Source organism: Chelonoidis abingdonii, chromosome 6, assembly GCF_003597395.2.
Source record: "Chelonoidis abingdonii isolate Lonesome George chromosome 6, CheloAbing_2.0, whole genome shotgun sequence".
Taxonomy (NCBI): Eukaryota; Metazoa; Chordata; order Testudines; family Testudinidae; genus Chelonoidis; species Chelonoidis abingdonii.
This window is the reverse complement of record NC_133774.1, coordinates 25,041,900-25,056,233: the sequence shown is the minus strand read 5'-3', so window position 1 is coordinate 25,056,233 and position 14,334 is coordinate 25,041,900. Positions and strand designations below refer to the sequence as shown.

The window sequence follows — 14,334 nt, the reverse complement described above, 5'->3', positions numbered from 1 at the left end:
TCAGATATCAGAGTTCATCATCCTGTCATCCAAACTGTGTGGTACAAGCAGCAAATCATGTGTTTTCTTACCATGAAGTTTCACTTACCAGTTTGAACTCTGCTGGGCTTTTAGATTAAGTTTCTTCACCTTCGTTTGTTACGTTGCTTTTATGTTCAGGATTCAGAAGACAACAAAGGGTATGAAATAACAAACCTTCAAGAACACTAGCTGGAGGCTCATATAATAGCAAAAGGTAACAAACTAAAGCTCTAAGTTGAAGAAAAATTAAAACTTTCTTTTATTCAGTGCAGATTGTTACTTTTTGTGACTTATACTGTGGGATCTGTATAGTATATATTACTTTAATTAACGAATGTGTTATGGGAGCTGTGTGAGCCATCAGTAGATACCTTTAATCGGAAAACCTGTTTCAACAATCACTTCTACACAAACAGCATTGATGCACACAGAAAACAACATTTCATTGAAAGGAAACTAACAGGAAATTGAGGACAGTGTATTTTTTCCTATTTATTAACTTGGCTTCAAAATTACTTAAGCATCCTTTATGTTTTTTAACATAGGGAACAGGCAATCAAACTCCTTTTACAATATTGGTTGTTCCCCTGAGAAGGCTTGTGTTTGAAAAATAATGTATCAAGTTTTTAGTACTGAAATAACATTTTTATATCGTGGATATACCTCAGGGTAGAAGAAGTGATATAATCTTATTTATTCTTGCTAATTTATAGTGTGCTGATGTTTATTATTAGCACAGAGAAATATATGATAAACTAGTCACACACCGTTTGGAGTCAGTTTGTTCCCATTGTTCTTTATTCAGCACTCATAAAGCTCTTATAGGCGCACATGATGCTGTGCATGTATGAAAACCATAGTTCCTACATGAATACAATTAGCCCCAGATAATCATTGCATTGTCTTTATGTGAAATATTTTGAGTCTCTTATGGGTACAGTTTTAAAAGATTTATGAATTTGGGTTATTATAGAAAGACTTTATGAAAGAAGTGAGATTTAGGGACCATTGTGAATGAAATGCTACTTAGTGTTTCAGAGTATCTCATTGTTTTTTCTTTGATTTTTGAGACAGATGGATTCATTCTTCTCAATAAACAGCTTGTCATTTACCAAATGCTGCCAGTGACAAGTGAGCTAGTGATGGGTAGAGCTTGTTCTTGATGGACAAATCACATGGAAGCTCCCAAACCTCTTGAAACTGCAGGAAATCTCATATGAGCAGCCTTTCGCTCATGATTACCAATAATTCTCACAGCAGTCACAGCTGCAAATGTACCTCCAGTTCTTGTCACAGTTCAAAAGTGGAAATGAGATAAGTTTATCTAAACATTGTTAGAAAATGCAAAACGATTCAGTTCTAGAAATGGGTGAAAGTTTTGAAGGGGCTTTTATTTCTTCCAAAACTGGCCTGTCCATTTCTACTTTACACAAACAGGACAAAAAAAAGGAAACTTTTTTAATCTCTGATATGTCTGCACGCACTGTATTGCCATCTGTAAATGGTGAAATGGAGGATAATACACACTTGAATGTCTGTCTTGGCTGCGCCTTCAGCCATAACCATAGAATCTATGGCTACATCTACACTATGAGCCAGGCGTGTGATCTCCAGCTTGCATGCATTTACTCACAGTAGCTTGATGAGAACCACTGCAAGTACAAATAGTAGTGTAGCGGGGTGGTGGCAGCAGAGATATGGCTTAGATGTGCTGAGTGTGTGTCCACAAGGTTTGTACTCGGTGTGGCTAAGCTGTGCTGCCGCTGCCTTTGTTGCTGCACTGCTACTTATACTTGCTCTTGTTGATGTATTGTGAGTATATGCATGTGAGCTGGGAATCACCATTTGTAGTGTAGGTGGAGCCTATATGTAGGGTCAGACACTAGGATGGGCCTCTTGTGTATTTTTGTTTGGTACAGAAGTATTAAGACTCAGTGCAAAACAAAAGTTTGTAGGGAGTTGACAATGTCCCATTCTTGCAAGATCTACAAATCTGGGCCATCATCCATAATCTTTGCAAATGGATAACAGGGGATGCTTTCTACTCTTCCGCTACTAGGTCCAACATCACTGAGGTATGCCCATTAAATTGCCCACTGAACAGCAATATAGTTTTAGTGATGGCTCCCAGCCTGAGATAAGATGTCTTCATGTGCAACACCAATGGGCTGCTGCCTCTTCCCACCATGCCTCCTTTCTCCACTGAATTGATGGTAAAAAGAGACTAACAGCTGTTGTGGAGGCAACAATAGATAACATGTAGAAGGCAGTACGACAGGTTCCCACTTAATCATCCTCTCACAGGGCTTGTCTACATGGGGACACTCACCTAAAGGTATGAATTTAAAGTGGGTTAGTTAAACTGCATTAAACCTCTGTGTGTACACTTTCATTCAAAATTATAGTGGTGTTAACTCAGTGTAGCTTAATTCACTTCCAACCAAGTTAGAGAGCAGGCTGGTTACTTTGGCACTGACAGGGTTGAGGTTCAGAAGGAAAAGTGCTTGATAGTAAATTAGTTGCTCTTTATTCAAGCACAGAGTTTGTTGTAAGGGAACATTATTCTGATTAGCGTTGATGAACATGGATTCTGAAACAACTGTGTGTGTGGTGGTGAAGAGAGAGATCTTCTCCAAAAGAACTTTGGCTCATCATTCTCTAGATAGCTACTAAAAATTCATAGAATCATAGAAGATTAGGGTTGGAAGAGACCACAGGAGGTCATCTACTCCAACCCCCTGCTCAAAGAAGGACCAACCCCAACTAAGTCATCCCAGCCAGGGCTTTGTCAAGCTGAGCCTTAGAAACTTCTAAGGATGGAGATTCCACCACCTCCCTAGGTAACCCATTCCAATGCTTCATCACCCTCCTAGTGAAATAGTTTTTCCTAATATCCAACCTAGACCTTCCCCCATAGCAACTTGAGACCACTGCTTCTTGTTCAATCATCTGTCACCATTGAGAACAGCCTAGCTCCATCCTCTTTGGAATCCCCCTTCAGGTAGTTGAAAGCTGCTGTTAAATCCCTCCTCATTCTTCTCTTCTGCAGACTAAATAAACCCAGTTCCTTCAGCCTCTCCTCGTAAGTCATGTGCCCCAGCCCCCTAATCATTTTCATTGCCCTTCGCTGGACTCTCTCCAGTTTGTCCACATCCTTTCTATGTGTACTCCAGATGAGGCCTCACCAATGTCGAATAGAGGGGAATAATCACTTCTCTCAATCTGCTGGCAATGCAATATGCCGTTAGCCTTCTTGGCAACAAGCACACACTGACTCATATCCAGCTTCTCGTCCACTGTAATCCCCAAGTCGTTTAATGCAGAACTGCCGCTTAGCCAGTTGGTCCCCAGCCTGTAGCAGTGCATGGGATTCTTCCATCCTAAGTGCAGGACTCTGCACTTGTCCTTGTTGAACCTCCATCAGATTTCTTTTGGCCCAATACTCTAATTTGTCTAGGTCATTCTGGACTCTATCGCTACCCTCCAGCGTATCCACTTCTCCCCACAACTTAGTGTTGTCCGTGAACTTGCTGAGGGTGCAATTCATCCCATCATCCAGATCATCAATGAAGAAGTTGAACAAAAAAGAAAACATCTTTGTGCCAGATTTGCAGAATTGTGTGGAAGATGCTGGTGATCCACTTGTCAATTGTTTGACTGATTCCTAGGGGTGGGAATCCAGTCAAGAGAGTCTGAGTTACATCATAAGAATCTTCTTTGCCATTCCCACCTTTTTCGTTTATCTGCTCCTCTTGTTTGCTTTCCCCTCATGTTGTGGCAGAGATGCAAACTGCTGTTAAGATAGACCCGAGAGCAACCCATGTGCTGATTTCAAAGTAACAGCACATGTATTATATGTTTATATGTCGTATCTGACAATCGCATCATGAGTGTTCTCTTGTGGCTGTTTGAGGAGTAAGATCATGAACAGATGTCAGATAGAAGGTGTAAGCTGCCACTGAAGAATTGACATGCTGTTTGGCCCTTTTTTCAATCACATTTTTGGCTCTGTCTTTCTCAAAGTGTTTACAATCTTAGTGATAGTTGGTCTCAATTCAGATCTGTCCTAGGCTGTGTCTTTGAAATTATCAATATTTTTGCCGTATGACTTGAGATTCTGCTTAAAGATGTTTCAATCTGCTGAAGAAGACTTTTTTTGAGAGTCTGTCATCACCCTTCTGGTAACATGACCTATTAATCTAAGCTGATCATTGCTAATCATTGCCTTGATGCTGGTTGTTTTTGCTCTTTCAAGGATGTTAATGTTTGAAACTTCATGTTGCCAGCCAACCTTCAGAATAGAGTGAAGACAGTGATAATTTTCAAGTTTCTTGATGTGTCTGCGGTGAGTTGTCCATGTTTTATATTAGTATAAAAGTGGTACAATCACTGAGGCATTCTACTGTAAAATCTTTTTTTACAGTGTGTTGGGAGAATGAGGGGTGCCGATAAGTGAAAAATGCCAGCTAACTAAAAAGAGAGGGAATTTGGGTGTGGGATGGGGTGTGGGGCTGGGGGTTAGGTTGCGGGAGGAGGTGTGGGGTGCCAGATTTGGGGTGGGAGAGTGCTCACCTCGGATGGTTCTTTGCAAGCTGTGACCTGTCCCTGCTGTTCCTAGGTGGAGGAACAGCTACGGGGGCTCCATGCACTGCCCCTACCCCACCCTGAGTGCTGGCTTCACAACTCCCATTGGCTGGCAACCATGGCCAGAGGGAGCTGCAGGGGCAGTGCCTGGGGGTGGAGGCAGCGCGCAGAGCTGCCTGCCATACCACCGTTTAGGAGCAGTCAGGATAGGTTGCCTCTTGTGTGGAGCTGCATGAGGTGAGTGCACCCCAGATCTGGTACCCTGAGCCCTCTCCCATACTCCACCCCCTTCCCTGAGCCCTGTCCTGCATCCTAACTCCCTCCCAGAGCCCTGCATCCCTTCTGGCACTCTGAACCCCTTGTGGCTGTTCCTCCACCTAGGAGCAGTAGGGACATGTCGCTGTTTACGGGGAGCCACATGGAGCCAGGTAGGGAGCCTGCTGGCCCCATTCTAACCGGACTATGAAACTGGACTTTCTATGAAGCTGAGAAATGCCAGTTTATAGAGCTTTCTCGCTGGTACAGGGCTGGATAGCACAGCTTTTACTGTATATCATCAGTTTTGTTAGTGAGACAAGGTGGGGAGGTAATATCTTTTATTGTACCAGCTTCTGGTGGTGAGAGAGACAAGCTTCCGAGCAACACCAAGCTCTTCTTCAGCTGAGTTTTGTTGACAGTTTGATGATATGCAGGTTGAATATCCTATGCTGAAATCTTCCAAAAGCCTGGCTTGCCTTCTGTATTCTGTTTGATATTTCTTGATCTAGGGAACCGTCACTTGCAATGGTTCTGCTAAGGTATGTAAAGTGATAGATGGTCTTTAATTTTATACTATCAGTGGTGATATTTAGCTCAGTGGTAGTGGTTAATGGGGCTGACTGGAAAAGGACTTCAGTTTTTTCCAGGCTGATAGTGATTCCAAACTGTTTAGTTGTTTCAGATAACCTGTGAAGAATAAACTGTTGCTTTCATTGTGACTAAGTAGAACACAATCATCCACAAAAAAGGCTTCACATATGAGTTCCTCAAGAACTTTTTTGTCTTTGCCATATGCCTTTGGAGACAGAGGAGTTTTTCACCAGTTCTGTACCTCATGTAGATGCCTTTATAAAGCTTGTCAGTTGCGTAATTCATAACAGCTGCAAAGAAAAGAGCAAAGAGGATTGGTCCCAGCTCAGTGCTTATGAGTGGGGAAGTGTTGCCTCTGAAAGGCATCCAGGGATGGTCTCTAGGGTTCCCGGATTTCTGGGTGGGGGCTCAAGACGGTTCTGTTTTGTAATGTTAGAGGAACCCCTAGATACTGAACCCAGCCCTTGTTGCTGCTGACACAACCTGGAATTGACGTGTGATGTTAACTAATTTGGTGGAGCAGCCAAACTTTATTAAAATTTTTCCAGAGACTGTTACTGCTGGGTGTTTGTTTTAGATCAATGGAAACAGCACAGAGTTCCATGTTTTGCTCAGTGCATTTTTTCTGAAGCTGTTTTACAATGATAATCATGTCTGTGGTGCTCTGACCTGATCTAAATCCTCATTGGGTTTCTAGCAGAAGGTTCTCTGACACTGTTTCAACAAGCCGATTGAGAAAAATACAAGTGAGAATTTTACCACCATGTGTATGATAAACAACAGGAAGGGCGAGTTACCTCCGGGGACACATATCTTTGTAAAAAATGTCTGTGGGTATGAATCAGGTCAATTAATTTAATAGTCTCCCATCTGCAATGGGCATAAATGGTAGAGTATAGAAAGTATTAATTCCTAAGGCTACTTGCTTGTAGAGAAAAGAGTGCATATACATGTAAAAGCTACTAACATAACTTGCTCTTACTCCATATTATAGTGAGTATGGTCTTGGCCAGATTTCCAACTGTTTCAAAAACACCCAGAGTTCAAAGTTCAAATGAAAAGAAAGACCATTAACAAACCATTTCCTCTCCCCTCCACCTCCGAAAAATATTAGACACACAACAGTCAAGTTAGTAGAATGTAGGATCTATAAGTACTTGCTGTGAAGCAAATTGATTTTTGTTACAGCAGACGAAAGTTGACTCTTTCTACATGACCTTTCTCCTTGTGTAAAAGCAAATTCATTGTGTTGTGAATATAATACATTCTACTCAATTCCTTGGAACAGTAGATCAGTTTCATCCCAGCCATTTAATTTCATTGCAGTCATGGTAATGTCTGTCAATATGGTCCAAAGGTTGGTGAGCATAAGTCTGCAAGACAACAGAAAATGGGAGAAAATGTCCCCTGACACAGATCCCTCATAACTGAACACTTAATAAATCCCAGAGTGCCGAACAAACATTAATCCTCCCAATATGTCTGTAAGGTCACTACCACATAGTAAGTAAACAATTTCCCCTGTGCCTGGGAATAGCTCTGAGATCTTGGATTGCTTCAGTATTCATGCATTTATAAGTTGTTTTAGTTCAGATGGCTGCAGTACTCCTTAGTTTTACTGTGAGTCTCATGATTCCCTTTCAGTGACAACTGTTCTGAGGTCTGTCAACCCGGAATAACATAAGCAATATTGACAAACCCAGGCATTAATAAATCATGAGATTATTTTAAAATACATTTTGAGTTCTTGTTTGGCTGCTGTGTATTGAGCCTTCTGTATTGATATTTTCAAGCTTTTCTGTACAACTGAGAGCTCATAAAATCTTTTATTAGATTCTCCCTTGGTATAAGGATTCCAGGAGCTGGGCCTTTAAGACAAACACCAGATATTGCAAGATTCATGATAAATTCATGAGTCAGCAACCCCGTAAAAAGGTCAGAACATCTCCACAGCAACATGGACTATCACAAGCACATCAAACCTGTCCTCTGCTTGCCACACTGGTTTCCCACAGAATATCCGGTCAAGCTCAAGGTCTTGATCCTTATCTTCAAAGCAGTCAAAGGCCTCAGCCCAGTACATTTGAAGACCTACTAAAGCTCTGGGCTAAAGACTGCGATCAACAGCTCCGCTCCTGACGCACAGTGGAACTTTCAATCACAAGGGTTAAGGTCATCTGTGTAAGAGACGAGCTTTCATATGGGCAGATCCGACACACTGGAATAAACTCTCATAGAAGCAAAAGACCATTACAAATCTTGCCACCTCCCACTCCAATTACAAGGTGTACATCTTTGATGTTGTCTCCTCTAAGAGAGGAGAGGTGTAAATAAAACATCAAAAATCATATTCTAGCACAACACTATACTGCGCACACACACACTTCTCCCCCTGGGGAGAGGATGGGAGAATAAACCATACATGGGAGATGTTAGTCACACTCCAACGCACTACTGTAAGGTGTTCAGACACTATATGGTGATTGAGTTCCTAGTCTCGCTGCTGTAGAAAAGGAGGACTGGCATGACTCCTTCCCTCTCCTCCTGCAGACACTAGTCAACTTTTTGGTAAGGAAGAGCAGGCCCATGTGCTCTACCTCCTGAAGACTTAAGGAGAGTGTGCCAGTTAGTTGCCCCTAAAGATGGCCACTACTTGAAGACTTTGGTGAGAAGGATTGCAGACTAACTGTCCAACTACCTTGAAGACTGCAGCAAAGGGTAAAGGAGAGCCAGGACCTATTAGAGAGAGAGCTAGAGCAGGTGTGGGCAAACTATGGCCTGTGGGCCAGATCCAGTCCCTCAGGGCTTTGGGTTTGGCCTGCGGGATTGCCCCCCCGTGGCACTCTCAGCGGTGACTGGCCCCATGTTCCTGCGGCCCCCGGACCCTTGCCTTCAGCCACCGCCCCTTGCAGCTCCCATTGGCCGGGAACGGGGAACCGCAGCCAATGGGACCTTTGGGGGAGGTACCTGGAGGCACAGCAAGGGCAGCACACACGGAGCCCTTCACCCCCGTTCCCCAGGAGTCACAGTGCTTCTGGGAGCGGCATGGGACCAGGGACAGGTCAAGTGTGCAGGGAAGCTGCCCTGGCCCTGGTGCACGCTGCTGCCACCCTGGAGCTCGAACCCCTGCTGCACCCCACCCCGCAACTACCTGCCCTAAGCCCCCTGCCTACACCTCGCACTCCTCCTGAACCCCAACTTCCTGCCCTGAGCACCCTACCTGCACTCCAACTCCCTGCCCTGAGCCCCCTCGTACACCCTGCACTCCTTCTGCACCCAGCCCCCTGCCCTGAGCTCCCTGCTGCACCCTGAACCCCTGTGCTCCCCACTCCCCTGCCCTGAGCTCCCTGCTGTACCCCGCATCCCTCCTGCACCCCAAACCCTTTCCCTGAGCTCCCTCATATACCCTGCATCCCTCCTGCACCCCAACTCCCTGTCCTGAGGCCCCTCCTGCACTCTGCACCCCAACTCCTTTCCCTGAGCCCCCTCATACACTCTGTACCCCTCCTCTGCCCCAATCCCTTGCCCTGAGCCCCTTCTTGCACACCGCACCCCTTTCTATACCCTGTCATAAACAGATAGCTGAGGGTTAATGTCTCTTTCACCTGTAAAGGGTTAACAAACAACACCTGACCAGAGGACCAATCAGGAAACAAGATACTTTCAAATCTCAAGGGAGGGAAGTTTTGGGTGTGGGTCCTTTGTTCTGTGTCTGTGTGCTCTCTAGGCTCTGAGGGTGATCACACTATCTCCAGGCTCTCTAATCTTCTGTTTCCAAGTTGTAAGTACAGATAGAAAAACAATATAGGTTTTTACATTGTTTTCTGTATTTGCAAGTGTGTAGTTTGCTGGAAATGTTTAAATTGTATTTTTCTGAATAAGGCTGTTTATTCATTTTTTATAAGTTAACAGACCCTGTAATATTTTCATCTTGATTACAGAGACAATTTTTATGTCTTTTCTTTCTTTTTATTAAAAGCTTTCTTTCTAAGACCTGTTTATCTTTTTCCTAGTTGAGGCTCAAGGGGATTGAGTCTGTACCACCAAGGAATTGGTGGGGGGAGAAAGGAGACAGGAGGAATGAAGGGAGAGAGAAAATTCCTCTTTGTTTTTAGATTCACTGGAGCTGAATCTGTTTGCCTCTGGGTGAGGGAAAAGGGGGAGAGAAACCTGATCTCTGTGTTGTATTTCAAGGCACTGAAGCACGGTAATCTCTCCTAGTATCCCCAGGGCGGGGAAAAATCTGGGAGGAAGAGAGGAGGGGGAAGGAAAGTGGATTATTTCCCTTTGTTGTGAGACTGAAGACATCTGAGTCTTGGGGTCCCCAGGAAAGGTTTTGGGGAGACCAGAGTGTACCAGGCACTGGAATTCCTGGTTGGTGGCAGCGCTACAGGATCTAAGCTGGTAATAAAGCTTAGAGGATCATGCAGGTACTCAAATTTTGGACGCTAAGGTTCAGATTTGGGAATTATACCTTATGACACACCCTGCACTCCCTCCCGCACCCCAACGCCCTGCTCCGGCCTTGCATACAATTTTCCCACCCAGATGTTGCCCTCAGCCCAAAAAGTTTGCCCACTCCTGTTCTATACTATATCCAACATGATTCGGCTCGAGCATAAAGCTCAGATAGAGATCTGAACTCTCTAAGTATTTGGAATGTTTGGAACTAGGGTTTTGGAGGCACTACGGTCATTATAACTTGCTCTTTTTAAGAGAAGTCTGGCCTTTCTTATTACTAAGTAAGTAGCCTTGATACAACCCTGATATGACATCCTTGCCTTGTATAGCCTCTCCTTTGCATTCCCTTTTTGTTGGGCTCATGTTTGCTTGACTTCTTTATCTATGCTGACAACAGATTTAATGCTGGGATTTGTGTACTTTAATATTGTGGGTCAGACTCCTGTTTCAAAGGTAGCCTTGATTTATGATATCTAATGAAGAGCTGATTTGTATATTTTGTTTTAGGCTAAAAACTGGGACTCCTGACTCTCTCTTTTATTATTTATATTCTCATTTAAACCTAGAGCAGTAAACCTTTGTGAACTCGAACTCGAGCCCTAATCCAGAATTTGTAAACCTTCACTGGGTCTTGAAGTTTATATTGACATCCTCAATAAAATCTCAGTTTTTTTTTTTAAAGGGCAACCTTGGTATTTTTCATTTCATTTGCAATAGAAATTGGGCTGAAGGGAAGGATTTCTGCAATAGAGGTATTAATGATGCAGATAAAAAAACCTCAGAGGAAAGTGCATTTAATTCACTTCCCACCTCCTTCCCCTGGGGAAATGCACAAGGAAAAACAGGCTATGAATACCTGCACTCCAATCCCTCAGCTCAAGGTATATATTTGTATATGGACATTAAGTGGTGTGGGTTGGGTGCTGGAGGTATGTAGCATGTGCCTGGAGAAGGTTGAACCTTGGAGCAGGACTTGTTGGATCTGTGCTGGACTTCTTGGACTTGGGCTGGCTGTGGGGCAGGTAATACATATCACTCATGATTAATTATTCTGCTGACACATGGAATTGAGAATATGATGATTTTTCTTTCACGTGTGTCTGTCTTTTCTTGTGAATTTGGCTATGCAAGGCTGGAGTGTGTCTGTCAGGTGATCTTTTCTGCCTTCCTTGTATGAAGCTAGGAAAGGAGGAGAGTTCAGTGACCAGAATGAAACAAAAGGGAGGATGGATAGCTGGGAAGGATTGTCAATCTACGACAAGCCTGGTGATGTGCAGCTGGTGTTGTATCTAAAGCAAGTCTATAAGCGGAATTGCTATTGGTCCAATGTGTATGCTGATGTGGGAAGGCTGTGCTGTCCTGTTTAAATGTTTGGTAACCCTTGTTTAAAAATGTCATGTGGGTGGCAGGAGAAACTGAACTGAGTTCTCCAGGACAGAGCCTAAACTCCCAGTGTAGCCCTTAGAACATCAGGGTTGGGATTTTTAAAGCAATCCCATGAAATCAAGATTGGATGTCTTTAATCAGAGATGCTCTAGCTCAGCCAGAAGTTATGAGTTTGATGGAGAAATTGCGAGAAATTCGACAGCGTGTGTTATGCAGGAGGTCAGACTATGTGATCACAATGGTTCCTTCTGGCCTTAAAATCTATGGAAGAAACACCCGTTTCACTGTGAGGTCACAGGAGAAGAAGACTTTCATAAATTGTAAGACAAGAAGGAACCACTAGGACCATCTAGTCTGAGCTTTGGTAGAATACTGGCCATGGAATTTCATCACGTAATTCCTTCAGTGGAGGGAATTATTCTTCCCCATTGTGCAACAGCCTCTATACAAGTTTTGTTCTTTAGCCCTAGGAAAACAAAAGACTTTTCTACTGTGTCATGAATGCAGCATGTTGACTGATTAACTTTGCTCTTTTGTCAGCGTTGTTGAAGTCTGAAAACCTTTGCCATGATGAAGAGGGGCACAGCTTTTAGAAAGGAGTTCATGTGAGCAACTCTTGTAAGCTGGGCCCAGCAGGGCTATGCTGCTAGTGAGTTGTCAAAGCAGCATCCTCCATTTTTATTACCCTCAAGTGCTGAGTTCCAGCAAGACTTCAAAGTTCCCCTTTTTGTATCTTATATTACAAAGAAAAAAAATAGTTAAAAAAAACCAAACAACCCTATTGTTCTCATATAAAGCTGTTGAGTGAAACATGGCTAACATCAGAAAAGCCCAAAGATGCTGATGTGAGGGAATATCCAGACTCATTCAGATTTGAATCAGAGTGCTGGAGAGGTGCAGCTGAAATTAACCTTTCTGTACTTATTTTCAGACTGGATATTTCCGTCTGCCCCAGGGGGACTACTTCATTGAGCCTGTCAAAAAGCATCCATTGGAAGAGGGAATACCATACCCACACATAATCTACAGGGCAAATATCCTTCAAAATGCTTTAAGGCAACGGCGTGAGACCACAACAGACAAGAAACAAGCTTGTGGATTGAATGGTATGAATTTTGTTGGCGATTTTTGCTTGTTGGTTGCTGAATTTTTTTTTAACCCAGCCTTTCCGTTCCAAATATTTACACCCTTCTTTTCCAAGTGGCAGCTTTCTATAAATATAGAAGTCAGGATTTAGTAATACGGTGCATTAGGAGCTCCATAAGAACAGTTCTGTGGCTTACTGTGAGTGATTTTCAGGGTTTCCTGTATTTATTTTAACCTTAGTGTAATTTCAATTTTATATTTAATTAGAGATGAAGCTTGTCAGTATCTGTCTGATCTATTCTATGCAGAGTCCTGTAGCTCTTTGCCAGTCACACCAGGCAGTACTCAAATAAGTCCAGATGCTTGGGGCCAGATCTTCAACTGGTGTAAATCACTGGAGCCCCACTGACTTCAGTGGAGCTATGTACACTTACACGGGCTGAGGATCTGTTCCTCTGGCTTTAATGATACCAACTTTCCATTCACGCTGTCAGAAAAAGTAAACAGAATCTTATCATGCCATGTTTTAGTTATATCCGTTCTGGGTATCATCTCTGTAGTTGAGTATCGGTATTTCAGATTTCCACATGACTGTTATTGGAATATCTAAAGTCCTGCACCTGGCTGTATTAAAGTGCCTCTAGTGCATTGTCCTGTTAAAAGAGGTAACAATTTTTGAGGTATTGTCTGTGATAATACAGGTTATATGAGGAGCTACTTAGGTGATCTGAATGTTATTACACTAGTGTGACTCTTTGGAGTATGATTCTTGTTGTTGGTTGGAACACCCTGGTGAACACATCTGTAAGGTGCTCTTGCTTTCCCCTAATTACAGTATTTAATATGTTGCTGATTAGGATGCTGTCTGTCCTACTTTCACCACCTGCATTTGTTCCTTGCCACCTGGAGAATTTTAAATCTAGCCTGGACAAAAACATTAGTAAACATACTATGGGAAAAAATTCTTCATTGGAAGGAAGTCTAACTAGAGGACCATATCTAGCTTAATCATAAATGTCTAGAAGTGGAGTTGCCATGTATTTAGCTTGAGAATATGTTTAAAATTATAGTGGTTCAAAAGGCTAATTCTTTTCCAGGGCTGAAAACGGATTGATAATTGGACTCTTGTATTTCTGAGCCATGACTGCTGCTGAAGTTTTAATTATATGTAATGCTAATTGTGGAGTAAAAGGAGCAGACAGTCTCTCCCTCTTCCCTCAGCCCCCACACATGGCTCTACAGTTATAAACCCTGAGTAATATTTACTATTTGCTGTCATGAGCAATCCGTCAATGGCAGCTGTGCTTGAATATATAAAATGCTCTATATTGCTAAGTACTCTGAAAAATCAGGTTCCTTGGCATCTCAAGTTGGGCATCCAAAATTAGTGGCTACTTTGGACCTTAATCTCTCTGCACCTCAGCTGCCCATATGTAATATGGGGATAGTATCTCCTCATCTCACATCCGTTTTTTGAAGGTTGGTTAATGTTTGTGAAGCACTTGGATAGTATAGAAAAGCCCTGGAGGAAATTTAATAATTCTGTCTTCAGAGCAGGGTTTGAATAGTGTGCAGTAACTATAGCCTAGGGCTATCCCTGGAACAATAAGAAGAAAATGAAATATTGAATAGCTCTCATTAAGTGAGCACTGTTCATTCTGCGCACTGAATGAGGTGGCATCCTGTGTAAAAAATTTTATTTATTTATTTATTTATTTATTATGTAATCATGTTATTAAAGACTGTCTCAGAATGGATACACTGAAGGGGACCAAATTAGGGCTGCACTGATGACCTTAATTCTGGCATTTACTAACTTTTGAGTGCTTGACTTTACAATCTTAATTTCTTTTAAGATAGTTTTTTGTGTGTAACGTTAAGTAAAGCATAGTCTGAAAGAGATTATAGAATACCACTGAAAATCTTTTTTCTACCATTCCTCCCTTC

The 14,334-nt window shown here is 42.7% G+C and overlaps 1 protein-coding gene across 1 annotated transcript in view; it reads left to right on the top strand.

Moving 5' to 3' along the window:
* The window catches only part of ADAMTS12 (ADAM metallopeptidase with thrombospondin type 1 motif 12), a 324,205-nt gene that overhangs the window by 96,339 nt on the left and 213,532 nt on the right, over positions 1-14,334 (top strand). Inside the window, exon 3 of the mRNA XM_032763220.1 lies at positions 12,233-12,407. Coding sequence (XP_032619111.1) covers positions 12,233-12,407 — 175 coding nt within the window. The remainder of the gene's footprint in view (positions 1-12,232; positions 12,408-14,334) is intronic.